We start from the raw sequence: 26282 nt of genomic DNA, 5'->3' as shown, positions 1-26282 counted from the left end.
CATTTTAATTTACAACAATTAGATCTAAAGTATTACACGTGGCATGATCTTAACCAGCAGCAGCAGGCAGCTGCTATTGCCGCAAATAAAAAACTGTGAGGGCAGCCAAATCCAACACAGGCTCGAGTCAATTGTATGGGTCAGCCAGAGATGAACCGGCCAAGCCGGATTAACTTAAATGGTTTGAAGAATCGGGGGGAATATTCGTATCGGCCAATCCCGTCGATTCCAATTCGATCTGCGAAATGCAGCGGCGAAACGATGACAACATGGCAAGGGACACTTTAATTGGAAGAGAAGAAAAGTGTACAGGAGCATTTGGAGGTGGCCGGTCTTCTGTTATGCATGACCGGGTCTCTCTCCTCTCCTCTGCTCTTCTCTTCTTATTTACTCTATGATTCACTTTGACGTCAAAGCTCGTGAAACGACCGCCTCGTCTTTCTTTGTTTTCTTGCACCTATCATTTTAATTTCTCCGTGAATCCCGACTTGCTTTTGGTCCTCTGCAAATTCGTCCTCGCTAGTTCTCTCTTTCATTCCCCTCCTGGTTCATTGGGGGGCGGGGGGCGGGGAAGAGAAAGAGAGATGTGGGTTTTCTATTTGATCTCGCTTCCCCTGACACTGGGCATGGTGATATTGACGTTGAGGTACTTCGCCGGTCCAAACGTCTCACGCTACGTCTTCTTCACCGTTGGTTATGCTTGGTTCTGCTCCCTCTCAATCATCATCCTCGTTCCTGCAGACATTTGGGCGGTAAAATTTTTGATCCTCTTTTACGCTTTAATATCCCTCTTGCTTCATTATCTTTATCTACCCAGACATGTTTTTTTGCCATTGCTTTTTTCCCTGTTTTTTTAATCGTTATCTCACTCGATACATCCTGCAAAGTTTGAACCAACCGGGATCGGATTGTTGTTTGTTGCATCATTTGAGAAATGATTTGGGTCTCATCTGGATTAATTTGGGAAGCTGATGGGATTTATGTCAAATTAACGAGGAAAAGAAAAGAAGAAGAAGCTGGTTTCTTGAACTTTGGTGATTGAGCTGGGGTTAATTGGTAGAACTGCAGTCTAATTCGGTTGAATTTCCTGATTGTATTGGATGGATTAGTTGAAAGGATCTATAGGGTCACTTCCTGCTTCGGGTATTTGGATTTCACGAGTTCGAACATCTATTTCAGGTGAAGTTGCTAATTATCTGTTTATGTTGCTTCTTGTATGATGCTCAACAGTTGAGAGAGTTTAATGTTTGTTCAGAAGATGAAGGGCACAGTGGGATTCTCCCATAATAATTTGGAAAGTAGAGGAAATATGGTTGTGAAAGGTCTTTGTTTGATTTTCTTCAAGTGTTGCCAATGAAGTCCGATCTCACCACAACTTTTGACCTCGATGTTTAGAGTCCATTTTGTACTAGCATAGAAGTAGCAAAACTATGTTTAAGTGCAAATTTCTGGGACCCTCTCTCATTTTATTGGATTCTAGGACGGATGATTAGGATTACGAAAGAGAGAATTGCTGCAGTTTCAAATATTAGTCTTGCCATCATTGGTTAGTTAATTGGCTTCCTTTTCAAAATTTTACAATAATATAAATTCTGATACAGAGATGAAGGTTTCTTGAGAATTTAAAGCCTGAACCTGAGATAAGATAGCCTGCCAGCATCTATACCTTATCCTCAATATTATTGTACATTAAGTGAATGCTACCTTTTCTTTCTGGATTATTTACTTGGGAGAATGACATTAGTATCTTGTTGAGATGTTTATGGCCAAGGATTTTAGTATTGGCATCAGGTATCATATCAGAAGGATGATTTTATGAGATGATATGATACGCTTCGCTAAACATACTCCAGTAAACACTTTAATATAGATATGCTTGGTTTGCAGTGTTTTTTTTTAGCCGACCCCATTTATGTGGGACAAGGTTTGTTGTTGTAGAGTTAGATACAATGCTTTTGGAGCATAATACATCATAAATGAATTGTATAGTTTTGACCATTGGATGTTAAGCATTCGGACACTATATCTGCCATGTGGCAGATCAGTGAGAACTTTGGGTATGTGTTACACTTATTCAAGTGCAAAGAAGACATATGTTAACCTTTGATTATCTTTCTTACTTTGTAATTATTTATGTACAGAATTTGTAAACAGAGATGCATTAGATCACATGCATGTGAATAAAAATTTGCTAAGATTAACGAGATCAGAAATTACAGGAGAAATGGATTTAAGATTTATTTTGACTTTTACTAGTATAGATTTTGAAAGATTCTTTTAATCCTCAGTTTACTTTTGACCATCCCACATGATAAGAAAATTAATTTTCCCCCCTAAATTACCCCTTGTTTCACTTCTACATTAATTAAGGCTTAAGGTTGAGGGCCTAAGGCTCATGTTAGATAGAGGAAATAAGAAAATATTTCTCTCTTCCATAGTTCCATGGATTTAGCTTGGCTTGGAAAGATAATACTAAGTAAATTGATTCTTCTTCCTCCATGACATCTCCCAAGAACAGGAGATGCTTTAGAGGTACACTGGTCTAATTAATGGAGGTTGCTATCTCCCACTTGAATGAATTAAAAAAGAGGACTTAACAATTGTGAGTTCTTCATGGGTGTTCGCATAAAATTCAGAGGTTTAATTTTGGAGTTGGACATCATCTAATCATTTCTTTGTTAGCTATCCAAACTTCTCAGCCTTTACTCACTTCTCTTATAGTCCTCTTGTTCCTTAAGGTTGACTTTACGTATAAGAGACCAAGCTCCCCCTTCTCAGTTGAAATTTCTATTTTGGACCATATATAAAGCTGTTTGAATTTTGGAACCATGTGAAATTATTGCATTCTCCATCTTTGTCCGTCCAGAGGTTGATTTGCAGGTTTTATTGTGGAGCCTGAGGGTACAAGAATCGTAGATTGTGATAAAGTTCTTAAATAATTTATAAGCTTAAAAGTGGAAATGAATTTTAATATGGTGGAGCTTATTTATAGTTTTTATTTCACATCCCATTTGACAACTTATAGTCATTGTTGTCAACAATGTTCAAAGTATACTAATTTCACAGGGAAAAAATTAACCTGTTGAAATCCTAGAAAACTGCAGTACTGGAAGGACAATAACGTTTGATCTCGAGAAGCTTTTGTAATGGAAGGAATCAGTTATACTTCAGAGTTATCCTTTTGAGCCAAACTGAATCCATGGAAGAAGAGACACATCCCTGTATTCTCTCCTCTACCTAGCATGAGCCTTAACTTCAGCATTGATTTATGGATACAATGATTAAGGTGGTATTTTAGGAAGTTTGACACTATTTTCCTATTGGGTGGGATGAACAACAAACAATTTGAGATTAAGTGAATCTCTTCAAATCAATACCTATACTTGTGGACGCAAAACAAAGTTTAAACCCACTTATCTCGTGGATTTGGACAATTTAGACATTAAAAAGTGAGGTTAGAAGTTGATTGAAACCCCCACTCTCACTCATACAACACTCTTCTGAATTGGAAAGCTTCCACTTAAACCCTTAATAGCAAATTGCTATGTGAGAGGTGTAAGCCAGCTACAATAATCTTACTGGAGGTGACTTAGCTGTGTTCCGGTGCTGGCGGCTATGACCACTTCTGGCTTTTCTTTCTCCTTTGCTTCTGTTTTGAAGGGGGCACAGCAAGGGTATCAATAGCATTGAGACCTTCAATTACTGATACCGTACTTTAAGTCTCTTTTTTGGCGGTTGTTTTGAACTTTCTGTTGGTATCTTTTGACATTCAAGTTTCTGGATTTGCACATAGGAGATGATCCAATCTTTTAGTTTCCTGAGTATATAATTTGTTTTGTTTCAGCCACTAACCTCAAATTTTGTTTCTTTTTTAATTTTTTGAATAGGAGTAAGTTCCAACGTTGAGAAGCCTCCTTATTAAAATTTCTGTAAAAACTCTGCTGATCTGAGCCCTTTATATTATCAATTGGAGTTGCCCTCAATTTATTTATCGTGAGAAACTGAGAATCTATTCTTAGTTTCTCTCACTTATTTTGTTATCTTTTTTTTGGATGAATAAATAATTATATTAAATGAAACAAAAGAACAAGGTCTTTAAGCAGAAGACCGAAAAGAAGAACTAAGACCCTAGGAGACAACAATAAGCCTGTTCCTTATCATCAACTGGGGGATGGGGAATAGCTAACAATCTAGAAGATATATCAAAATAGATGGCATTCCAAGTCTCCTATTTATAGAGCGGGATTTGGAAGTTCATCTCCGAAGGTTGCACTCCCACCAAAGGTGATGAATAGATGCACATTACACTAGCTTAACAATCCGATCACAGATGGAAGTACCTAAAAGTTTATTAGAATCCAAGACCAATCACGGGTAAACCCGAAGGAACGTCTCGAACGGGGCCAAATGGAAGCCAAGGCTTTTCCCCAGATAGATCTGGAGAAAGGGCAATAAAAGAATAGGTGCTCAAGGTCATCCAAGCCATTCCAATAGAGGATGCAGTTGGGGTTTGTGGGGATGCGGCGGCTAATAAGGAAGGATCGGGTGGGGAGAGCATGATTAAGGGCCCTCCAAAGGGTAAGGGAGTGATGAGGGAACCAAACCAAGGGGGGCCAGTGGGGTTTAGGGTTATGGGCTTTGGGAGATTCCAGGTTGAGGATGTGGAGAAGGTTTTGGTGGGGGAGGGGAGCCAAATGGGGAGGTCACTAGTGGAACGAGAGAGAGAGAGAGAGAGAGAGAGCCGTTTGTGATGAAAGCGAACAGGGGTGGATTTAGGGATACGAGAATCATAGACAATGCGGGGACCAAAATGGTTAAAGAGAATACCCACTGGATGCCACGGGTCAAGCTAAAAGGAAGTGGAAGAGCTGGAGGAGATAGTGGTAGAAATAGCCGAGATGGCGTTGGGAGCCTGGGATGCAGCAAGAGGATTTCCCTCCAAACCCATGAAGGGTTGGAGGGCATGGGTGTTGTCCAAAGGGAATCAGGTTGGAGAAGATAAGAACAAATCCACTTAACCCAAATGGAATCATGCTTTGAGGCAATTTTCCTGATAAGGTTGAGAAGGCAGGCTAGGTTAACATCTAAGATCCGGCGGATTCCGAGGCCTCCTTTAGAAGTAGGGCGGCAGATGGACGACCAACTGATCGGATGGATGAAACACAAGGTTTCCTACCCTTTCCATAGGAAGGCACAAAATAAGGATTTCATAGCATGGATGGTCGATTTGGGAATGGAGAAGATTCTGCACTAGTAGAGATAGGATGATTGAAGAACAGAGTGGATGAGGACCACTCTACTGACAAAAGACAAAAGCTTGCCCTTCCAGAGCTGAAGCTTTTTACAAATATGATCTAGCATAGGGAGGTAGTGTTGGCGTGTGAGCCTACCGGGAATGAGCGGGAGGCCTAGATAGACAACGGGAAAGGAGCTAGGCTTAAAGCCCGAGAGTTGGAGAAGGGAAGCACGAAGATGATCAGGGACACCAGAGTGAAAGAGGATGGACTTGTCAAGGTTGACCCGAAGGCCAGAGAGGGATTCAAATTGCGAGAGAGCAGAGAGAATGGAGGAGATGGAGAGGTGATCCGCTTTAGAGAAGATCATGAGATTGTCAGCGAAAGCGAGATGGGTAAGATTAAAGGATTTGCACTTGGGGATGGGGGGAATAAGAAGATAATCAATTTTAGAATGGAGGATATGGGAAAGGACTTCCAAGGCTAAGGAAAAAAGGTAAGGGGAGAGGGGGCAACCTTGGCGAATACCAACTCAGGAAGGGAAGAATCCTGCAGGGGAGCCGTTGGTGATGATGGAGAAGCGGGGAGAGGTGATACATGTCTCAATCTAGTGGATGAAAGGAGGGGGAAACCCATGGAAGAGTCAAAGGCTTTGTGGAGATCTACCTTAAAATGAGCAGTCGGAGAGTGAGCGGATCTATCGAAGCCGTGGACGATTTCCGCGCAAAGAATGATGTTATCCGCTATACTACGGCCCAAGATAAAACCGGATTAGTTTGAGCTCACAAGGGAAGGTATAACCTTTTTTAGCTTATTCGCTAGGACCTTATAGATGAATTTGTAAAGGAGGTTACAGATGGAAATATGATGGAAGTCGGAGAGAGAGGTGGCGCCTTGCTTCTTGGGAATGAGGCAGATGAAAGTTTGGTTGATGGATGAGAGCTGAGTAGGGTTAAAGAAGAAGCTCCGGATGGCACAGACGGGATCATTCTCAATGAAAATCCCAAGAGGCAAGGAAGAAACCCATACTGAAGCCATCAGGACCCGGGGCCTTATTAAGCTTGTGGGAATGGATGGCAAGGAGGATCTCTTTTGAGGAAGGGATAGCATTGAGAGAGGAGATGATAGAAGGATTGATGAATTTATTAATGAGATTGGGAGGGAGGGGGGTGCGGGGAGGGAGGGAGGGAAGGGGGGGGGGAAGAAGGTTTGAGAAGAAAGAGATGATTTCAGCCTTGATGCTAGGGGGGTCAGAAATCAAAGTGCCATTATTGGTGATGAGGGACGGGATGGAGTTGAAGTTATTCTGAGCCTTGAGTGAACGATGAAATTTAGGCAGAATTGGAGTCTCCAAGCTCGAGCCACTTGATTTTGGCTTTCGACGGAGAAAACTTTCTTCCAGAGGAGAGGAGGGAAGAAAGCCTAGAGGAAAGGGATTTTTCATCTTCAGCAAGGGAGGGGTTGGTGGGATTACTTTGGAGTAGGGATTGGATATGCTGAAGATTGGAGCGACACAAGGAGACCCTAGAAGAGATGTTGCCAAAAGTGGAAGAGTTCCAAGAGCAAAGAGCTTCCTTAGTGTTGCGGAGATTGCGGGCAAAGGCAATAAGAGGAAGAGAGTGACAGTGGACAGGTTTAGACCAAGCTTCTTGGACTGTAGGAATGAAAGAAGGGCTCGAAGTCCATATGTCAAAGAATTTGAAAGGGTTTGAACTGAAGGAAACAGGGGGGAAAGATGGACAATACAGGGGGAATGATCAGAAAGGATGGAGTTTGGGAAAGAAGCGTGGGAAGAAGGGAAGGAGGAGAGCCAAGAAGCATTCGCGAGGAAGCAATCAAGCTTAGAGGCGATTCTGGAAGGACCCATTCGACGATTATGCCAAGTGAGGGGAAGGCTAGACCAAAGGAGGTTGGAAATACCGGCTAATAGCATTAGTAAATGGTCATAAATCTGAATGAGTCTCTGTACTTTGCTGGCACTTCTCTTACCACTTATTGTGAAACCCCTTTTTTTTTTGGGGGGGGGGGGGGGGGGGGGGGGTGGGGTGGATGGAGATTCTGGCTAGTAGAGTATATTTAATTATTTATGTCTAGTGGTCTTTGTATCACCATATCTTTTTTATGTTCGACATGAAAGTGTATGGATAGGTTCTCGTGCTTATGTTTTGAATACGACCTTCCTCTTATATTAGGTGGGGGTGGTTAAGTCTTTACAATTTAAGTAGCTAAACCATTTATCATGCAATTATTTTGATGACAAGAAAAATTATTAATACCTAAATGTTACTCCCTCTTCATGCAATGGGTGTGTTCTTTGAAGAAGCTCATAGCTTAGGGAGGACAATTATTGCATTAGAAACAGCCTTTTATTTACCCTTTCTCTACTATTTCTTTGAAATCTATTACATGAGTATGTTAATCAATGAAAGAGGCCAGATGGTAAAATCAATGAAAATCCACTACCTCATTTGAATGATAAAATTTGCACCGCCCTTTCAGGGAGAAGACTTCAATTGCAGGACAATGGGAGTTTTTTTTTTATTGATTGATTACATGCAGTTATGAAAATGAGAAGCAAATCATTTAGTGAACGGAGATCAACTTTAATATATTGCGATATTAAAACTCGGTATTAGTGAATACTCATTTCCATTCAATAAAGAATGTTTAGGATATTGCAGAGTTTTAGGGGGATAGCAGGAATATTGTTGGAAGGCTATTAGTGGGTATTTCCAATTTTCACCTCAGTTATCTTGGTGGTTGTATTTAGTGAAAAAAATTATAAATGCCGAGGTTCAAGACTGACTTCTTTGAAACCAAAATAGCCAAAATGGTATCAAAATGTGGTGGAGAACAAAATATGGTCCATTTTGGTGAAAAAAGTGAAACATTTAAGACCCTGTAATTCACATGTCATACTGGTTCACACAGTGGAAATCCCAGAATCGGCCAGGAAAATCAAAATTTGTTTGAATTCTAACCCATTAATACTGCAAGATGTGATGTTTGGCTTAATCATTAACTCTAATCCTTTTATGGAAGAACACACACTGTCAGTTATTAGATGCATGCTGGTTGTACATTTGAGATCAATACATATGAATATCTGTGCATATGTAATTTGGAATTTGAGTGTAACTGTTTGTATCCTTTTTCTTATTATCTCTCAAGTAATTCTGCCTAATGCGAGGAAGCCACCTTTTGTTCAATTTAATATCACATCGAAGACCTTGGATCTGTGGTTATGATGTGTTGCAGTATTTCATTGTGACATCTTTTGTATCATAAAATCATTCTAAGCAATTTTAACTAGATACCTTTATTTGTGACAGGCAATAATTGATCAAGATAAGGGAGGCATTGTTTTCTTTTGGAGTTGGTCATACTGGAGCACTTTTATACTTACTTGGTATGCTATTTAAATGGAAGTTTTCTTTCACTTTAGAGTTGAATTATGAATGATCTTGGTGACCACAGTTTATCCTTTCTTCCTTCAGTCTCACCCTGGGCCACAATGCCATAAATGATAAGAGTACAGTTGAGGCAACCTACTTTGTTAATATTTGCATTGCATTGTCAGTCCTTGCTTTACATGTTAAGATTGTACTGAAAATAGTATAGAAATGCTAAATTTTCAAGTTTATGTCAGTTCCTGCAGATTTTTTTTTGGATGCACAAATAATTATATTAAACCAAGAGGAAACAAGAGAACAAGGTCTTTAAGCAGAAGACCGAAAAGAAGAACTAAGGCCCCACGATACAATAATAAGCCTATTCCTTGGGGTATCATCAACCAGGGGATGGGGGATAACTAACAGTCTAGAAGAAACATCAAAATAGATGGCATTCCAAATCCTGCAGATTAGTGGAAGCATGTATGTATTTTAAATTGTTCAATCTTCAGAATCCTACTCTTCTCTTATGTAAAAGGGTGGGTTTTGGTGTTAAGGTTGCTCCACTGTGACCAAGTGGTCACAGTTTCGAGTCCGAAAATGATCTTTCTGCAAGAACAGAGGTAAGGCTCTGTATATTGTGACCTTCCGCAGACCCCGCTGTGGCAGGAGACTCATGCACTGCTTATTGCCCCTTTATACTTTTATCTCATGTAGATGTAGATGCATGAGGAATCCAATCTGACATTGGACTGCAAGAAACTTGTCATTCTCGCTGACACCTGCTTGTGTTTGCCTCTTATGGTTGTAGGCAATTGAACTGAAATCCGGTGTTTCTTTTTAGTGATTTTATTTATTTATTATTTTTTAAAAAACTTCCTAGGCTTCTCTTATAGTATGAATTTGTAGTGTGGGTTCGGGTTCTTGACAACTTGTCTGGCCTTGTTAGAATTCCTGCAGTTCTCCTCCTGTTGTGTTGTAGTTTAGCGTCTTTATACTTTCATGTCTACATCAGCAGAATATTTTACATGGAATTTGGTTTGGGTTAACTAACAGGCTTAATGTTAAGTGCGATTACTTATGTTTATTTTATGTCATTCATTTCGTCCTTCTTTTAATATAGAGGAAATCCAAATACGCATTATTTTACATTCTGTGCCCCATTTGTTTCCTGTATGGGGGGTGGGGCACGAAAGATGTATTGGAGGAAAAAGTAGAAGCATTCAGTGGCACATAGGAGTACGTTGTGATAGAGAGACTAGATAGAATTACAAATAAACCTCAACTGGGCCTCCTCAGGACATACCCCCCTCAACCCCATCCAAAATGACCATGGGCTCTAGCATGTCTTATGCCATTCTCTTTCGCTCTCCCTCCCCCCCCCCCCCCCCCTTTTTTTCTTCTTTTCTCTCCTTACATAAGTTGGTGTATGGCTTTCCATTTTAGTACACATTAATGATTATTTAGTAAAATAATACAGATGTATTAAGGTATATTTATGCTATCTATAGTACTGTTATCCTCATATTTGCTATTATACGTTATTTCTCTAAGCAGGGCTGTGGTGCCCACTCTTCAGGGTTATGAAGATGCTGGGGACTTTACCGTAAAAGAAAGGTTGAAGACTAGCATACGTGGGAACCTAGTCTTCTATCTGATTGTGGGATCTATTGGCCTTTTCGGACTCATCCTACTCATAATTATGGGTGGGAATTGGTATCTTTCTTATCCTATCCTTTTTCTTTTCCCTTTCTGAATGCTAGTTTGGCCTAGTCTCTTGATTCAAGGATATACATTTCATTATATATTTTGTATTATTTTATTTTTAAAGAAAAGGTTCATCTCTTTATGTTCATTACTTTGTAACTTGGAATGGAAAAATTAGTCATTTGTATAAAGCATCACAAATGGTAGAGTTGGTCAACCCAGAACATTGTATTGAGGGGGAAAAGTTTCACAGTAAATATATGCAACTCTCATTAATGATATGTTAATATTATTTGGAGATGATTTATGTAATCAACTTTTGATGGATGATGACAAAAATATTAGAGGAAAAGAAGACAGATATAGAAGTCTTACGTCAAGTTGGATAAATGATAGCAGAGAAAGATGGTAAAAAGTGAAAAATGCTATAACGAGGGTCTTTTGTTAATTTATAGTATACACAAAGTATCGGGATTACATAATTTCTGGTTCTCCCTATTGTAGATTTGTAGTAACGAAGCATATTATAGTCTAAGCCACACTGGAGTATGATATAACCATATACTGGTGATATAGACCCACTCTTTGATGGTCAGTTAGTCACCATCTAATGAGTTCTGGTATATCATCCCAAGTGGGGTTGTGGTCAATGAAAGTGGGCTTGCTTACATGCCCCATTGGTGTGGTAGCAAACCCAGAATCTGGAAGAGAGTAACTACTTGTCCATTTTGAATGTTGGGTCTAGCAGGATATTAGTAATCTATTATTCACTTGATTTCTGTGTTGGCTTTATAGGCCAGTTAAGCCATTCTGGTAACCCTGTGAATTTTTTTCACAATGTTGGACATGAATGTAATGGTCTCCAATAAGTCAGAACAAGGGAAAGCATTTAGTGATATGATTTTATTTTGTAAACATCATTTAAAATAAACAAATTTTCTGTGTTTAGACTTATAGAACTTTGTTTTGAAAGGGTGATATGATGGGAGAAAAAGAGAACTGCAAAATCTTCTTTTTTTTTTTTGGGGGGGGGGGGGGGAAAGCTGCTTGAATTAAGCCATTGTAGAAGCAAATGATAGGGTGAGTCATGCTCCCAGTAATAACGCCACTAATTGAGTCCTTTTGCTAGTAATTTGAAACTGGGCCAGAAATGGGAGATCCATCAACAAGTCACTACCATGAATGCTGGGACCAATTGTTGTTCTTCCATTGTTATTTTAGTTACCCAGCATTTTGCTTATTTATAGTGCTTGTTAGCTTCAATCTTATCAGCATTCTTCTACACTGACAGGAGTGGAGGTGTTGTTGGTTTTGCCATGGCTTGCTCAAATACTTTTGGGCTTGTTACTGGTGCATTTCTTCTTGGCTTCGGTTTGAGTGAAATTCCAAAAAGCATTTGGAGAAATGCTGATTGGACTACTCGCCAGAAGATTCTATCTCATAGGGTTGCTAAAATGGCCATGAAGCTTGATGATGCTCATCAAGAATTTTCAAATGCTATTGTTGTGAGTATTTTCAGCTGGTCTTCGTTTTATGTGTAATAATGTATGTTAATTCATTTCTACATCTGATCATGGAAACAAAGATTATTATCATTATTTTTTTTGTGTTTTAGTTTTTGCAGTTTATTGTTGAAACTGTCTTCTTGTTCAATTTATAAGGTTCTTCCTTGCATTTAATGTTTTTTTGTGTTTTACATAATTTTTTTTTATATTATTCTTACTAAACATAACTTCCTGACATCAATTTATTTTTTACCTGAAAGAAATCAAATTAAGTTTGTGCTTTGGCATTCAACTTTAAACTGTTTGAGCTCTGTCCTTTGTTCCCCTTTTATTGACTTCATCCTTGTTCTCATTACTCAAACTTGAATCTTCATCTTCCAAGGATGTGTTTTTGGATTTTGGTATAATCCTCCCATCCATTCTCTCTCCCCCCGTTCCCTTCATTCTGAGGGAGGGCAGGGGAGGGGGTTGTTAATAAAATTCATTAACAAGGAGAAAGGAGAGCACACAGGTGATGCAGCCCCAGCAAAAAAAGAAGGTTCTTTTTCTTAGACTTTGATGTATGTGTCGTAGGTGTAAGGGTTGGGCCTTCATTGGCTTGGTTTAACCTGTAATAGGCCAACTTTAGTGACCTAAAACATGGATACATAGGCTGAGTACGAAAGTTTCCCATAGTTATTTTAGATCTTATTTAAGTCTCTTGTTTTTACTTTGGTTGGACCAGCTTGTTGGTTCAATTTGTTTTTACTTAAGGGCCAACCTAAGTTATGGTATTAAGGTCTTTTCCGTTTAACTTATGTAATAGAATAGGAGTTCCATGCATGGGATAAATAGCAAGTTTACTTGATTAAGGATTCCTTAAAAGCTGGGCTGGCAGTTATAAAAACACGGGTATATAAACCACCCCTCCCCCAGTGGAAGAAAAAAGTAAGATTTGATTTACAGGAAAAATTGCTATTTGAAGCTTGAATTTTGGGAAATCGCATGTTGGAGTTGGAGTTCATTATTTCAGGTCAGGGACCTTAGAAGCTGCTGTGCAGCCATCTGTTGTTGGCCAAGGATGGCTCTAAAGGGGAGTCTATGGCAGGCAACATCCTGCAGGTCTAGGATTGTTTCTTCCCCTTCTTTTGTCTTTACTTTCAGCCTTTAATGTCCAGTAACAGACTTGGTTCGATGGGCCCTTTTCCTCCAAAATTAAAACCCTTATAACTCCCATTCCATCATTGGAATGCCTTCTCTTTTAATATACCATGGTCCGATATCCTCCTTTTCCTTTGATAAGAATTCCATCTTAATCTGAATCCTAGAAGACCATTGACTGGAGATCCTTAATGTCACTCAAGAAACTCCTATATTTTAGGAGCCATCTGTTGAGACTGAAATTTAAGTCATTCATTTTCCTATTCGTATCAGTCTTACCCCTAATTGCTTAAAGCTGTTCCTCAAAAAGATCCTCCAACCCCTTCAAATAAAGCCTATGGTGCTGCTTGAAAATAATCAGATCTGATTCTGTAGAGAATCCTTGTGTGTAGTGCTATCCTACTTGGACACTCCATCAAGGGCTGCATCTAAAGGTGCTGAAGGAGAAACTGTACTGGAAATCCTAACAGAAAGAACATACAATATGTCTTCTTCTGGGAGAAGTTGCACATCTGATGGGGGAGCATAGGCAATTAACATCTGTTGTCAAAGGAGATGAAATCTCAAATGTTCTGGAATGATTGAGTTGGGAAGGAGGTCCATCTTCTGATGTTGTGCTCCAAGTGTCCACCCAAAAATGATAAATAGCAGTCCCAAAAGCATGTTTACCAATACACAAATTTTGGAACCTTTAAAGGTGACGTCCATGCAGATCCATTCATGCTGAAAAAGCAAGTCACCTCCTAACCAGCCAAAAATGAGCAAGGAGCCACAACCGGATCCTAGATGAAACAGGCAGCTGAAGAAGTGATGGTCAACATCCTCACTAGCATTCCAGAAAAGGATCCGGAAGGAGGAACAGAGAAAAGTGAGATGTGCTTCATAGTCTGGCAGGACTGAGTTGCACACAAACAATCTGAAGCCCCTCCGGGCTGTCAGCCATGGGGGTGGGGAAATATGGGAAGAGAATCACACCAAATTGTGCCAAGAAAGAACTGATATTAGTACTTCCATTTTTTGGATATTTCTGGACTATAATGGAAGCAGAAAGCCCCCAAACGTATTAGTTTCCGGGAGAAAAAATAAAAAACTCTGTTTCAATAATGTTTCTACGGTTGATTAGAGTCAAGTGTGAATTTGCAAACAGAAACCCTCCTAAAAGCAAAATTCCCTGGAATTACCATCTTATGCCAATTGAGAATATCATCCAAGGCATGCTAGCCAAAGAATTTACTGTAGCATACAAATCAAAATATGTTCACTTCCTTTCTGCTTGTGAAGTAGGTGATATAACTCCTTATGATTAGTACACTGGATCATATTTTCAATGGCAGGCTATAATATTCCATCAATGAGCAATGATATGGTTTCACCCTATAGTGGTAAATTTTGTTCATTGGCACCAAAATATCTGAATTTACACAGTACTGTGTTATTCTGCTGTGTTGATTTGAGAGTATTCACCTTGGTTGCATTTGTTACCACTGTTCAGTTATATTATTGTTGAAGATCTGGCAACTGATCTGTTATCCTTGCTTTAGTTAGGTAAGTGTTAGATTACATATGCTGCTGCATAAGTTATGCAAGCTTAGTTAGCCTTACATATTTGATGTTGCTTTGTTCCATTAGGTTGCTCAAGCAACATCAAATCAGATGTCCAAGCGTGATCCCTTGAGACCTTGCATGGATGTGATTGATAATATGGTGCTTCAAATGGTATGTCTGGATCTATGGTACAATGTTTTCCAGTGTTATTCTTTTCTTTCTATGCAATTTCATAATTTCAAATCCTGCTTCCAGTTTAGAGAAGATCCCTCTTTTAAACCACAAGGGGGTAGATTGGGAGAAAATGATATGGACTATGATACTGATGAGAAATCAATGGCTGCACTTAGGCGTCAACTTAGGAGAGCTTGTGAAGTGTATTACCGGTACAAAAGGTATTGCACAACTCAGTTAGCAAATTAAGGCTTGATTTGTTATTATTCCTATTTCATTTGCATGGGGTGCTTTCATTTCTGAAATTGTTTGGTGTGACTTTTGTACCTTTTTAGTGAAATAGAAATCAGGTGGAACTAAAATTCTGAAATAGCTGAGGATCTGTTTTAATCTTGTAATTGGATAATTGCATCTTGATCTTAAATGATCACATGATCAACTTGATGGGCAAAGCGGTAATTTCATGTTAAAAGTGAAACATCACCCTTCTTCTGTTGATGGTCACTGAAGCAGGTTCAGCACCAAAATAAGTTGGGCCTTTGTTTGGCAGGTTTATGTGCTGATGGGCCTACTCTATGGGTCCATAAGTTTAGTGTCAAGTACAAAAATAAGTTTTTTTTTTGTTAGTTTAATTGGCTTAATTATGTAAATTCTGACCAACTTAAGTTATAAGGGCAGAATAGACTTTTTATTTTTTTTTTTTTTTTTTTTTTTTTTTTTTTTTTTTTTTTTTTTTTTTTTTTTTTTTTTTTTTTTTTTTTTTTTTTTTTTTTTTTTTTTTTTTTTTTTTTTTTTTTTTAATATTTTCTTTTTTTTTTTTTTTTTTTTTTTTTTTTTTTTTTTTTTGGGGGCTTTTAAAAAACCCGGGGGGGGCAAGAAAGGGGGGGTTTTTGTTTTTTTTTTTTTTTTTTTTTTTTTTTTTTTTTTTTGATAGAAAAAAGAAAACTTGCATTTATGTTACGGTTGATGACAGTTACAGGTACTGTGAATTATTCTATTACAGTTATCCTGTAAGGTGGCTGCCATACTGGCATACCCCTCAAAAAACGCTTGGAGCACTGGGTTTGGGAAAAATTTATATTCCATCAGTTTTTTCGATGTTGCCAACTCTATTAGAATTGGTAGTCCCTGAAGAGTCCATGTCTGTCTTGAAGGCCATGGTAGTAGGTCTGCTATGTCCGGGTTGTTTGTCCATATTTCCTCTATTTTAAAACCTCCTCTTGCTGCATCTTTAATCCCCTGTTGCAAACCCATTATCATATTCTCCAAGATCCCGATTTTGTTTCCTCTTCCAAAAATGATAGACCTTAGATGTCCATCTTTGCATGGTCCCGTGCTCCATCCAACCGTTCCTAGATGTTGGTTAAAAATCCCTGCACATACAAGAATATTTTTGTTAGTCAAGAAATTGTCCAACACCAATTTTCTCGTGTATTGATATGATCTACATAAGAAGAAACAGTTAGGTTAAAATTTTCTCCTTGTTGTTGCAGCTTTAAGTCTTTTATCCATTTCTGGATGTTCCCCAGCACATTGAAAGGGTTAGGTGAATTCAAATTAAAAACTTTACTATTCCTCTCTTTCCAGATAAAATAGCAGGAGATTATGAAAGTTGACATAAACCATCTAAAATTATCCTTGGATAATTGTAGGCACATATTATAGCACCAATTCATGAAGGATGTGTCTCTCCAGTGTTCTGTCCGCAATCCCAATGGTCCTGCTGTGTGGATTCGTTTTCCCTATTCGCATGAGATGAAAAGATGCCACGTTGTTTCTTCCTCGCTCCCGCATATTGCGCATTCAGGTTGAGTCTTTGTCCATTTTGCTAAATGTGCATGTATTGGTAACCCTGCATTTAAAAGACGCCAGAAAAAAACTTTAAATTTAGGATGAATCGGCAATTTCCACATTTGGTTCCACCACTTTGCTAAATGATAATCATGGTTCGTAAACCGTTGTTTCATCATTTCACGGTAAGCCAATTTTACCGAGAATTCCCCATTTGTTGAGATCGTGGTGGACCAAGCATCTTCTTGGTTAGAGAGTTGTATTGGAAAATTGGTTCCTGAGGTTGCCGTCTGCTCCCCGTCTCCTTGCTGGTTTAAAAGATCGGTTGCCACCTCTGCCACTGTTTTCTTCGGTGGCCATCTTGTAAAATTTAGTTCCCTTGAAAAATTGTGATTTAGGTTTTGTTCCCATGGGTCAAACCAAAACGAAGTTCTTCTGCCGTTTCCGACTACCCTTCTCACCATGGTTCTGAGCAAAGGGATGATGGTTGTGATACTATTCCAAACCCATGATCCTTTTTTCTTGTTACCTTTGGGTCAAAAAAGCTGCGGTCCTTGAAGTATTTCGCCTTGAGAACTTGAACCCATATCGCATCTGGATTAGAGAGAATTCGCCATCCTTGTTTGAGTAGTAACGCTGTGTTGTAGTCCTCCATTTTTTTGAAACCCATTCCTCCCATGTTTTTTGGTTGACAGAATCTTCCCCAGGCTATCAGGTTCAGCTGCTTGCTCTTATTGGGATGTCCATTCCAGAATTTTTGACAGACCGCATCTATTTTTTTGCATGTTGTTTTTGGAAATCTCAGAAATTGCATCTGATATAGGGCCATTGATTGGATAGAGGCTTGCATTATCACACCCCTCCCTGCATATGATAGATTAGTCGCCTTCCACATTGACATTTTCTGTGTCATTCTGTCAACCACAATTTGCAGTGTCCTTGTTTTTGCCTTTCCCTGCATCACATTTGATCCCAGGTACATTGTTCCACCCTTTATTTCAGGTACTTTCAAAATTGAAAGTATCGGGCCCCTTTCTTCCTTCGGTACATTCCTACTGAAAAAAACCCCACTTTTCTCAAAGTTTATTTCTTGCCCTGTGAGATCCATGAATAATTCTAACACCGCTTTGAGAGCTAGGACCTCCTCAACGTCTGCTTTGCAAAATAAGAAAGTATCATCTGCAAAAAACAAGTGTGATATTTCCGGTGCCCCCCTTCCAACCGTAATTCCACTTAGAAGTTTCAGTGATTTGTACTCATTAAGGAGTCGAGACAGAATTTCCATGATGAAAAGAAAAAGGTATGGGCTAAATGGGCATCCCTGTCTCAGACCCCTTGCTCCCGGAAAGGAAGAGTAAGGTGATCCTTTGATCTTGACCGAGAAAGTGGGGGAGGAAATTAGTTCTTTGATTAGCCGGCACCATTTTCCGTCAAAGCCCAGGAATTGAAAAATCTTAATTAAGATTCTCTCGTCAACTCTGTCATAGGGTTTCGACATGTCCAATTTTAAAGCAATGAAACCTTTCTTACTGCGTGTTTTTCGCATGTAATGGAAGATTTCATGGGCCACCATTATGTTGTCCGTGATCTGTCTTTGGGCCACAAATGCCCCTTGACAAGGTGAGATGAGTCCAGGTAAAAGTGTCTTTAATCTCCTAGCCAGGATTTTAGCAATGATCTTGTAGGATACATTACAAAGACTGATGGGTCTGAAATCCGATACAACAGAGGGGTTTTCTTTTTTTGGGATAAAACACAGAAGGGTATGATTAACCCCGGTGGAAGGACTTCGTTTGTAAAGAAATCAGCAACAAAACGATAAACGTCCTCGCTTACTAGACCCCAAGCTTTTTGGTAAAAGAACCCATTAAACCCATCAATCCCTGGTGCTTTGTGGGGTCCTATTGAGAACACAACCTCTTTGGATTCTATCAAACTTGGCATTCCGGAAAGGGACCTGTCGAGTGTGTAGGCCTGTGGGAAGAGGCATTCAATAAAATGAGGGTCGAGTGTTTCGGAGTGTTGGTAAAGCTTTTGCATAAATTTTGCAAACACTCCCGCGACCTCTCCTAGCTTGGAGAAATACTGACCCTCATCGTAGATTACTGCCACTCCCCTCTTATGGAGATTTATTTTGCTATTTAAGTGATCAAACCTAGTGTTCCTATCCCCATCCTTAATATACATACCTCTAGACTTTTGAAACCAAAACATTTCTTCCGCTTCCATCGCCCATGCCATCCTTTTTTTCATGTCCTGTATCAACTCCCAGTCCGGGTTCGGTTGTTGTTCTAGGACTTCGATTTCTAGGGCAGAGGTATGAAAAAGGTTGTCCACCAATCCGAACACAGACCAATTCCACTTTTGTAAGAATCTAGACAAAGATGCCAATTTGTCATTGAGAGGACTGTTTTGGATGTTTTCCCACGCCTTCTATAAATCATTTGGGAACACTGGGTGAGAGAACCAAGCATTTTGAAAATGAAAACACTTACGATTGAATTTGGTGACCCCCAAAGGTTTCAAAACTAAGGGATTGTGATCAGATCCAGCCGCCGGTAGTTTATCCACATGTTGGTTTGGAAACAAACTCAACCACCCTGGGGAGGAGTAAATCCTGTCCAGTTTTTCCTTGATAAGGTTTGGTGGTTTTTGTTTGTTCGTCCAAGTGAAAGAGCACCCCGGAGCTGAAATTTCAGTCAGATTTTCATCATTAATTAATTTTTTCAGCCCGGCAAAGCTCCTGATGGTCGAAACACTCCCCAATTTTTTCACTGGCTTCCAAGAGTTCATTAAAGTCGCCCAAAATGACATAAGGTTCAGCCATTTTTTGCAGGTTATCCCTTCGGGTCTCCCAGAACCCTTTCCTCTCCAAATATTGGGGTGGAGCGTAAATGAAACAGGTTACGTAGCTCCTCCCTTCACTCCAACATCTTACAAAGAGCATTGAATTGTCCCTTAGTAATACTTCCGCCTTACAATTTAATGAGTTAAGGACCAGCAGCCCCCCCTTCAACCCTCTCAGCCCTTTACTCTCTTCCAACCCGGTCACCATATAATATCTGAACAGACCTTTTTTATGCTCTACAAACTTCACATGATCCTTACATTTGGTTTCACACAGGAAAACTAATTCAGGTTTATGTTTTTTCAAGGATTTTTTAAACAATGTTGGGTAAATGATCCATTAATACCCCTCACATTCCAAATCAAGAACTTCATTGTGACTCCAACCAGTAAGATGAAACTAAGGGTTGAGTTATAGGATAAATAGGCCGATTTCCACTTTCTATATCCCCAGGAAGCGAATTGATCACAAAAGATTTTATATGCAATTGCACATAGAAGGAAATACCAAAAAGGAAAGGCAATAAAGGAGCAGCTTAGTAGGTTCTAAATAAACACTCTCATATAGGACTAATATACAAGAGCAACAAAATAACGAGGAAAAAATTATGCAAAGAACCTATTCCTAGATTTTTTTATCCAGTTTTTTCCTCCAGATGTTAAAGACAACAAGAATTGAGATAAGAAACACAATGCAAAAATTAAAAAATTCAGAGTACTTATGATATGGAAAGACCTGAGAGAAGCTCTGGGGAATGCCAGCATCCGGTTCCTCCACTGGGTTAGAAAACACACCGTGCGCCATTGACTGGTCCTGTGCCATTTGTTGCGAAGGTATCCCTAAATTTGGACTAAAAAGATAACGAGCCTCCATGGAGCCCCATGAATCGCCCAACATTACATTAGAATCCTAAGGGTCCCTAAGCATAGCATCAATGAGGGAGCTTAGGCTTTCAAAGGGTTGTAGGTGCGAGAAATCTTGGGTATCTGTGAAATCCGGGGTGTTCCTTTGGCGCTTCCTACTTTGAAAGGCAATGACCTCATTGGGATCCGATGGTTCCACCACCAGTGGGGTAATCTCAACATGATCATCGGTCTGTGTGCTTGCATCACGAGTTTTTGGTGTAACAGCACTTTCGGACTTTTCTACTTTTCTCTCCGCCTTCGGGCAATCGCAATTGGTCACTAGAGTAACCGATCGAGTTTTGAGGGAGTTGATGGTGACCCGCTCAGACTTTTCGAATCTTTCCACTGCTGCCAGTACCTTTTTTAAGATTTCGGTATCTCATTGTCATATCACCTTCCTCTTCCCCTTCCATTACCCCCGCACCATCAATCTGGATCCCTTCCTTCCCATTTCCATTCTCTTTTCCTTTTTTCTCAGATCCAGAAATCTTTGGTTCGGCCCTCAGCATCTTTTTTTCCCTTCAAAATGATTTTGTTTTGGAGCTTTTGTTGTTCGGATTTGTGGTAGCCTACCTCCTTTAGCAGTTCTTCTTCCTCAACTTTTCCCTTTTCTTTATTTCCTTCTGTGTTTTCTTTCTCTGTTCCCTCGGTTCCCTTTGTGATTTGTTCTTCTCCCATGACATTTTCCCCCTTCAAATTGAAATTGTTGTTGAGGTTCCGATGCTCAAGATTGAGAAGAAATTCCTTTTCTATCGATCCCTCTTCCTCATCCCTTTCGTTTCCTTGCTTGGTCTTGAAATGTTCTTTGTCACCGCCAGCCTCCACTTGAAGTCAGTATCTTTCCCTGCTGCTCCTCGATGGTGTGTTGCAAATTGTTTTTGTTTTTATTGCATTGAGTAGCATCCTCTTGATCTGCGTTTTTGCTCCCTGCCTTGCAGATCATTGGATTCCCAGCATCTTTTTTCAAACCCTTTTGAAACATCGGTTGTTGTATGTGATTGGAAATTCCTTCAGAGTTTTTAGGAAAAGTGGAGACTTCCCAACCAACTTGTTCTTCTGAAACACCTGCAATTTTAAAATTTTCCTTGAAAATCTCCTTGTTTTTCTCCTGATTAATTTTTGAAAGCTGAATCACTTCACGGCCAACTTCTTCTTCTGAAACGCCTGCAATTTTAAAATTTCCCTTGAAAATCTCCTTGTTTTTCTCCTGATTTATTTTTGAACACTGAATTTTCTCCACCGGTAAAGGACGTTGATTGGATAGAGGCTTCACCGAGTCCTCTTCCCTTTGGTTCCCATTCGAACCGTCCTTCACTTGCCATCTACTTCCTGATCCTGATCTTCTCGCCGTCATTGATAGAGTCATGAAATCTTCCAACACCTTTGTTGATAAGATCCGATCTTTTCCGAAGGTTATTGGGGAAGTTATAAGATTTTTGTAGGGCTTATCCACCGTAGCCGCTTTCGTTTCCTCTTTTGTACGGACTGATTTGCATCTTCCCGCTGAATGTGTTATCTTCTCCGCAGAGTTCACAAAGCGTCAAGAGTTCATATTTAACTTTAAAGTGAACCCATTCGTCATTTGTGCTCTAGATCTTAGCGAACAGTTTCACCGGAGAGTTGGCGTTGAGCATCACCTTCACTCTAGCCGAATCATTGGGTAAGTTCACGCCTTCAACCACCAATTGTATGTCTACAACCTTCCCAATCGCACTTGCTGCCTTCAGAATCATTCCATACTCGAAACATCCGAAGCTGAGCCCATGCAACTGCACCCAGATTGGTAACGGAGGCCCGTCCTCTCCTTGCATCTCCAATATTGGTCTGAAAGCTAACTGCAGCAACCCGTTACCAATCCACCATGGTGCTCTTGACATGACCTCGTTCCTGTTACTCTCCAGCTTAAAAAAAGCCCTGAAACCGTCTCTTCCCATGAGTGAGATGTCAATCATCCCTAGTGGAACCCAAATATCCATTAGGAATATGCATATCTCAGAGATCTGAAAGTTCTTGTCACCGATAGCCTTCCCGTACATCATTCTTGACGCCACGCCATGTTCCGTTGTCACAAAGAGACCCGGCTCCTTCACCCCCTTGAATGAATCACTGCCCCTCTGCCCTTCAGGGTTTCGATCATTCACATTGTAGATACTCCCCACTGACGGGTTTTGTTGAGAACGGAAGCCTTTACCAGTCATGTTTCTTTCCGGAAGCGCCATTAGAATACCGGTCACACAGGAGATTCAAGAACGGGAAAGGAAACGGAACGCAAAGGATATCCGAAACTATCAAACACAGTCTTGCGGAGGTAGGTTTGGCGATCTGAAATATTGCTATAAAAGGAAACGACAAACAAGGATGTTCATTTTTGGTAAGAAATCCAGATTTCAAACCTGCAGACTGCGGGAAGAAGTTCATTTTTCAACCCTGCAGATTGTGAGTGAAGCTTTCGGCTGAAACCAGAAGAAATAAATGCTGTTACATACTCTGCAACAGAAATAATTTTTAATATTTTTCCTCTTTTTTCAGAACCCAGGGGAGTAATAAGAGTTGGTATTGGTCACTGTAGATGAAAGGTTTCATCAGGTCCGTCAGAGGCTCAGATCTTTCTCAGTTCAATCTTCTCAACCCTGCAACAAACATATGTAAGTGTGTGTGTGCATTACCTTTTCCAAGTGGAGTTTCTGTAGCCGGCATCCCCCAGGCGGAAGCTTAGCCCATGAGGACTAAGAGATCATCTATGGAGAGAGTGTAGAGATAGGAAAATATACAAAGCAAACGGTGGATAGCAAAGGATATAGAACATAACTCTATGATGAATTCAATGTATCGGGCCTTTCTCTACAACCATGTTATTTTGTTATTGAGAGTTTTGTTGCAGGCAAGATCAAGGTGTCAAGCATCTAGGGTTTCAGATTGAAGCAATTCTCCTTCGGCAGAATTGTTGGTCTGCCTCCACCATCCATCTCCATCCCAGCCCCTCCATCTTTGGTAATTAACCATTTAATTCCTCCTATTCATCTTCTCCATCTTATATTGCTGCTTTTCTATTTCCTCAACCATTCGGCCCTACCTTTTCTTCCCAAAAACCTTAGTTACCATACCTCTCAAACCTTCCACCAGAATTTCCTCTCCTTATAGGTCCACAACTACCCATACACCCTAACCCCAAAATTTCAAGGAACCCTTTCTTGGACCCATATGAATTGGTTCTCTTAAAAGATTTTGGAAGAACTGGCCCTCATTCACTGGAGACTACATCAGAGTGGTATCAGAGCCATGGATGAATCAGTGATAGCTAGGGCTTTAGAGAACATGCAAAAAATCCTAGTAGAATTTTCAGCCCAAATACAAGATTTGGCAGCTAGGATAGAAGAACCCACAGAGAAGAAGAGTTGACTCCTCCATCTCCATGGGTAAATTCCCAAATAGTTATTCCCCTTTGTGGAAAGACTAGTTGGAATCACAGGAGCAAGGAAGATGCTGACAGAGATGCCCAGGAGTTTCGACTGGTGGTGATAGAGAAAAAAGATGGTCGCACCAGAGAATGTAGGTATGGTAGTCCTATGTATAATAGGAATGAGGGTGATGAAGACTCCCACACCACTCACACTAGAAGAAGACACCAGATCCTATATCAATGGAGGACAGGACTCAAGGTGAGGTGGAGATCATCATAAGGTCAAGCTCGAGCTCAAAGTGTTCAATGGTTCCTTTGGTCCCAGGTATTCTATGATTGGAGGGCTTCCCTAGATGATTACCTTGATTGGTATGACCTATTAGAAGATAGAAAGATGAGGTTAGCTCAAACCAAATTAGTGGGTGCTGGCCGAGGTTGGTGGAACACAACTGAAAGGGAACTGTACTATGAAGGCAGAGAGCTTATGTCATGGAACCAGATGAGAAGGGATTTGACAGAGAAGACCTGCCCAAGCACTACAAAACCAGGTTACAGGAGCAGTTCAATACCTTGAAGCAAGGTTATATGTTTGGTGCTAATTATATCCAACAGTCAACTCCCTAGCATATAGAACATGGACTGGGGAGCAAACTTCAGACTATGACCCATCACATACTTGGCGTAAAATATGATATCCAGGTGGCTCTTGGAGTGACTGATGTACTTGACATCAGTGACTTAATTGATAAGGCCTTATGAGCTGAAACCTTGCTGTCCCAGAGGAGACACAACAATCAGGTATTGACTCCAGGAGGAATCCACCACCCCTAAACTCCCCACTCCCATTGACACTCGACCCCAGTCTCAGCCCTGATTACGACAAGAAGCCATGGCCCAACTAAATGGGGTCGACTACATGGATTCTGCCTTCTAGTCTCAGCCTTAATTACCTTCTAAAAACCCTAAAACCTTGAAACCTTATATCCGCAAAGGCCTAAAACTTAAGAACCTACATCTGAAGAACAGTAAGATTCATATTTTGTTTTTAAGGTAGATCTATAACCCTAATTTTAGGCCCTGTACACCCATCGGAGAGACCCAAAAGCCCTAAACAGTCTTGTTACATTGCACAAAATCCCAGATTTACTACCAAAAAGCTCATCCAAACCACACTTTTATACAAACTACCCAAAAATCAAAAGCTGATTACTAGAGAGTAGAGGACAGTAGAAATATACTTTTTTTGATTGTTGTCTTCTTCGATCAAATCTTCTTCTCACGCAGATTTGAGAGATTTTACTAGTTTGATTGCAGATTCAAGAGAGTAGAGGTCAGTATACTTTTGATCGTTGTCTTCTGCTTCGATCAAATCTTCTTCTCACTCAGAGTCAAGAGATTTCACAGTTTGATCACAGATTCAAGAGAGTAGGGGACAGTATACTTTTGATCGTTGCCTTCTTCTTTGATTGAATCTTCTTCTTACGCAGATTCAAGAGATTTCACAGTTTGATTGCAGATTCAAGAGAGTAGAGGACGGTCACAGTATACTTTCAATCGTTGTCTTCAGTCTTCACTTTTGATTGCAGATTCCTTCACAGTAGGATTTCTTGACAGCTCTCTGTTGGTTGCACAGGGGTGTCTTGATGGAGTTTAGGCTTATAACAACGGGGGTTTTTCTTTTCTTTTCTTTTCTATTCTCCTTTTTTTTTTTTTTTGGGGGGGGGGGTTTGGTAAAAAGACTCGATTGCCTCCCATCAGTGTTGAGGACCAGTTGTTTCTCCACCTTTAAAAAAGAATTGTGCCTGTTCCTTAAAAACACCAAATTTGTGTTTCTCAAAATCCCCTAAAAGTTGTGCCAAACAGCCGGTTCATCCCATTTTTGAGAAATGGAACACAAAAAAGAACCGGTTAGCCACAAGGTTTTTGTTGTTTCTATGCCCAAAATGGAAAAAAACAAGAAAAACAAGAAATGGAATGGTTTCCATACAACTCCTAAGTCCTAAGTACCTCCAAAAGGCAGTCATATTCCCGAGAACAGTAATAACTTTGACTTGTCATAAACTTTGACCATAAAAGGCCTTTTTTTACTTGGGTTCAGTGAACCAAATCCAGGGGAAAAGGCATGTGCTACAATTGCTGTAAAGCCTTAAATACTGTTTTGGTCCCCCTTGTGTGTCTTTTACTGATTTTCCTGTAGTGGCTTTGTGTAAAAAAAGAAAAAGAAGATGGAGTACATTGATACATCATACATTACATTAAACTATAAAATGCACTAGTGGCTTTGTCTGTGTCTGTGTGCAGGTTTGTGAATCACCCAGATTTTATGAGCGTAAGGTTTCACCTGGCAAGAATGCACAACTCCTACACTAGGCCAGAAATGTCTGTGCAACTGACCAGCATAAACAAATTGTATGCAGGAAATTATGTGAATAATAGTAGGCCTGTACCAGAGCAGTGCAAAATGAAGCAAAATAAAATTGCAGCATCTATGCTTCTACCTTAGATGTTAGATTCAGAAATATAAAGAATGTTTGAAATGTCTTTTGTTCTCTTTATTTTTTGGTTTTCAGATTCAATTCCTGGGTTTATTAATGGTAAAATTTAGTCCCAGATAGACTGAGATGGTGGAACAGGGTGATTT

At 39.9% G+C, this 26282-nt stretch overlaps 1 protein-coding gene across 2 annotated transcripts in view; it reads left to right on the top strand.

The window, feature by feature from the left end:
- Nucleotides 1–224: 224 nt before the first annotated feature.
- LOC149026672 (uncharacterized) overlaps nt 225–26282 on the top strand; it is a 34089-nt gene continuing 8031 nt past the window's right edge. The window contains exons 1-6 of one of the 2 annotated variants that reach the window (XM_089155234.1): nt 225–752; nt 8567–8643; nt 10184–10342; nt 11625–11838; nt 14608–14694; nt 14779–14918. In XM_089155234.1, the coding sequence (XP_089011360.1) occupies nt 585–752; nt 8567–8643; nt 10184–10342; nt 11625–11838; nt 14608–14694; nt 14779–14918 (845 nt within the window). In that variant the 5' untranslated portion in view covers nt 225–584. Of the gene's footprint in view, nt 753–8566; nt 8644–10180; nt 10343–11624; nt 11839–14607; nt 14695–14778; nt 14919–26282 lie in introns of both variants that reach the window. The other variant, XM_089155228.1, reaches the window with a different exon arrangement.

This window comes from Hakea prostrata, chromosome 1 (assembly GCF_041222555.1).
Source record: "Hakea prostrata isolate BN-2017 chromosome 1, UWA_Hpros_2, whole genome shotgun sequence".
Lineage (NCBI taxonomy): Eukaryota > Viridiplantae > Streptophyta > Magnoliopsida > Proteales > Proteaceae > Hakea > Hakea prostrata.
This window is presented reverse-complemented; position numbering and strand designations above follow the sequence as displayed.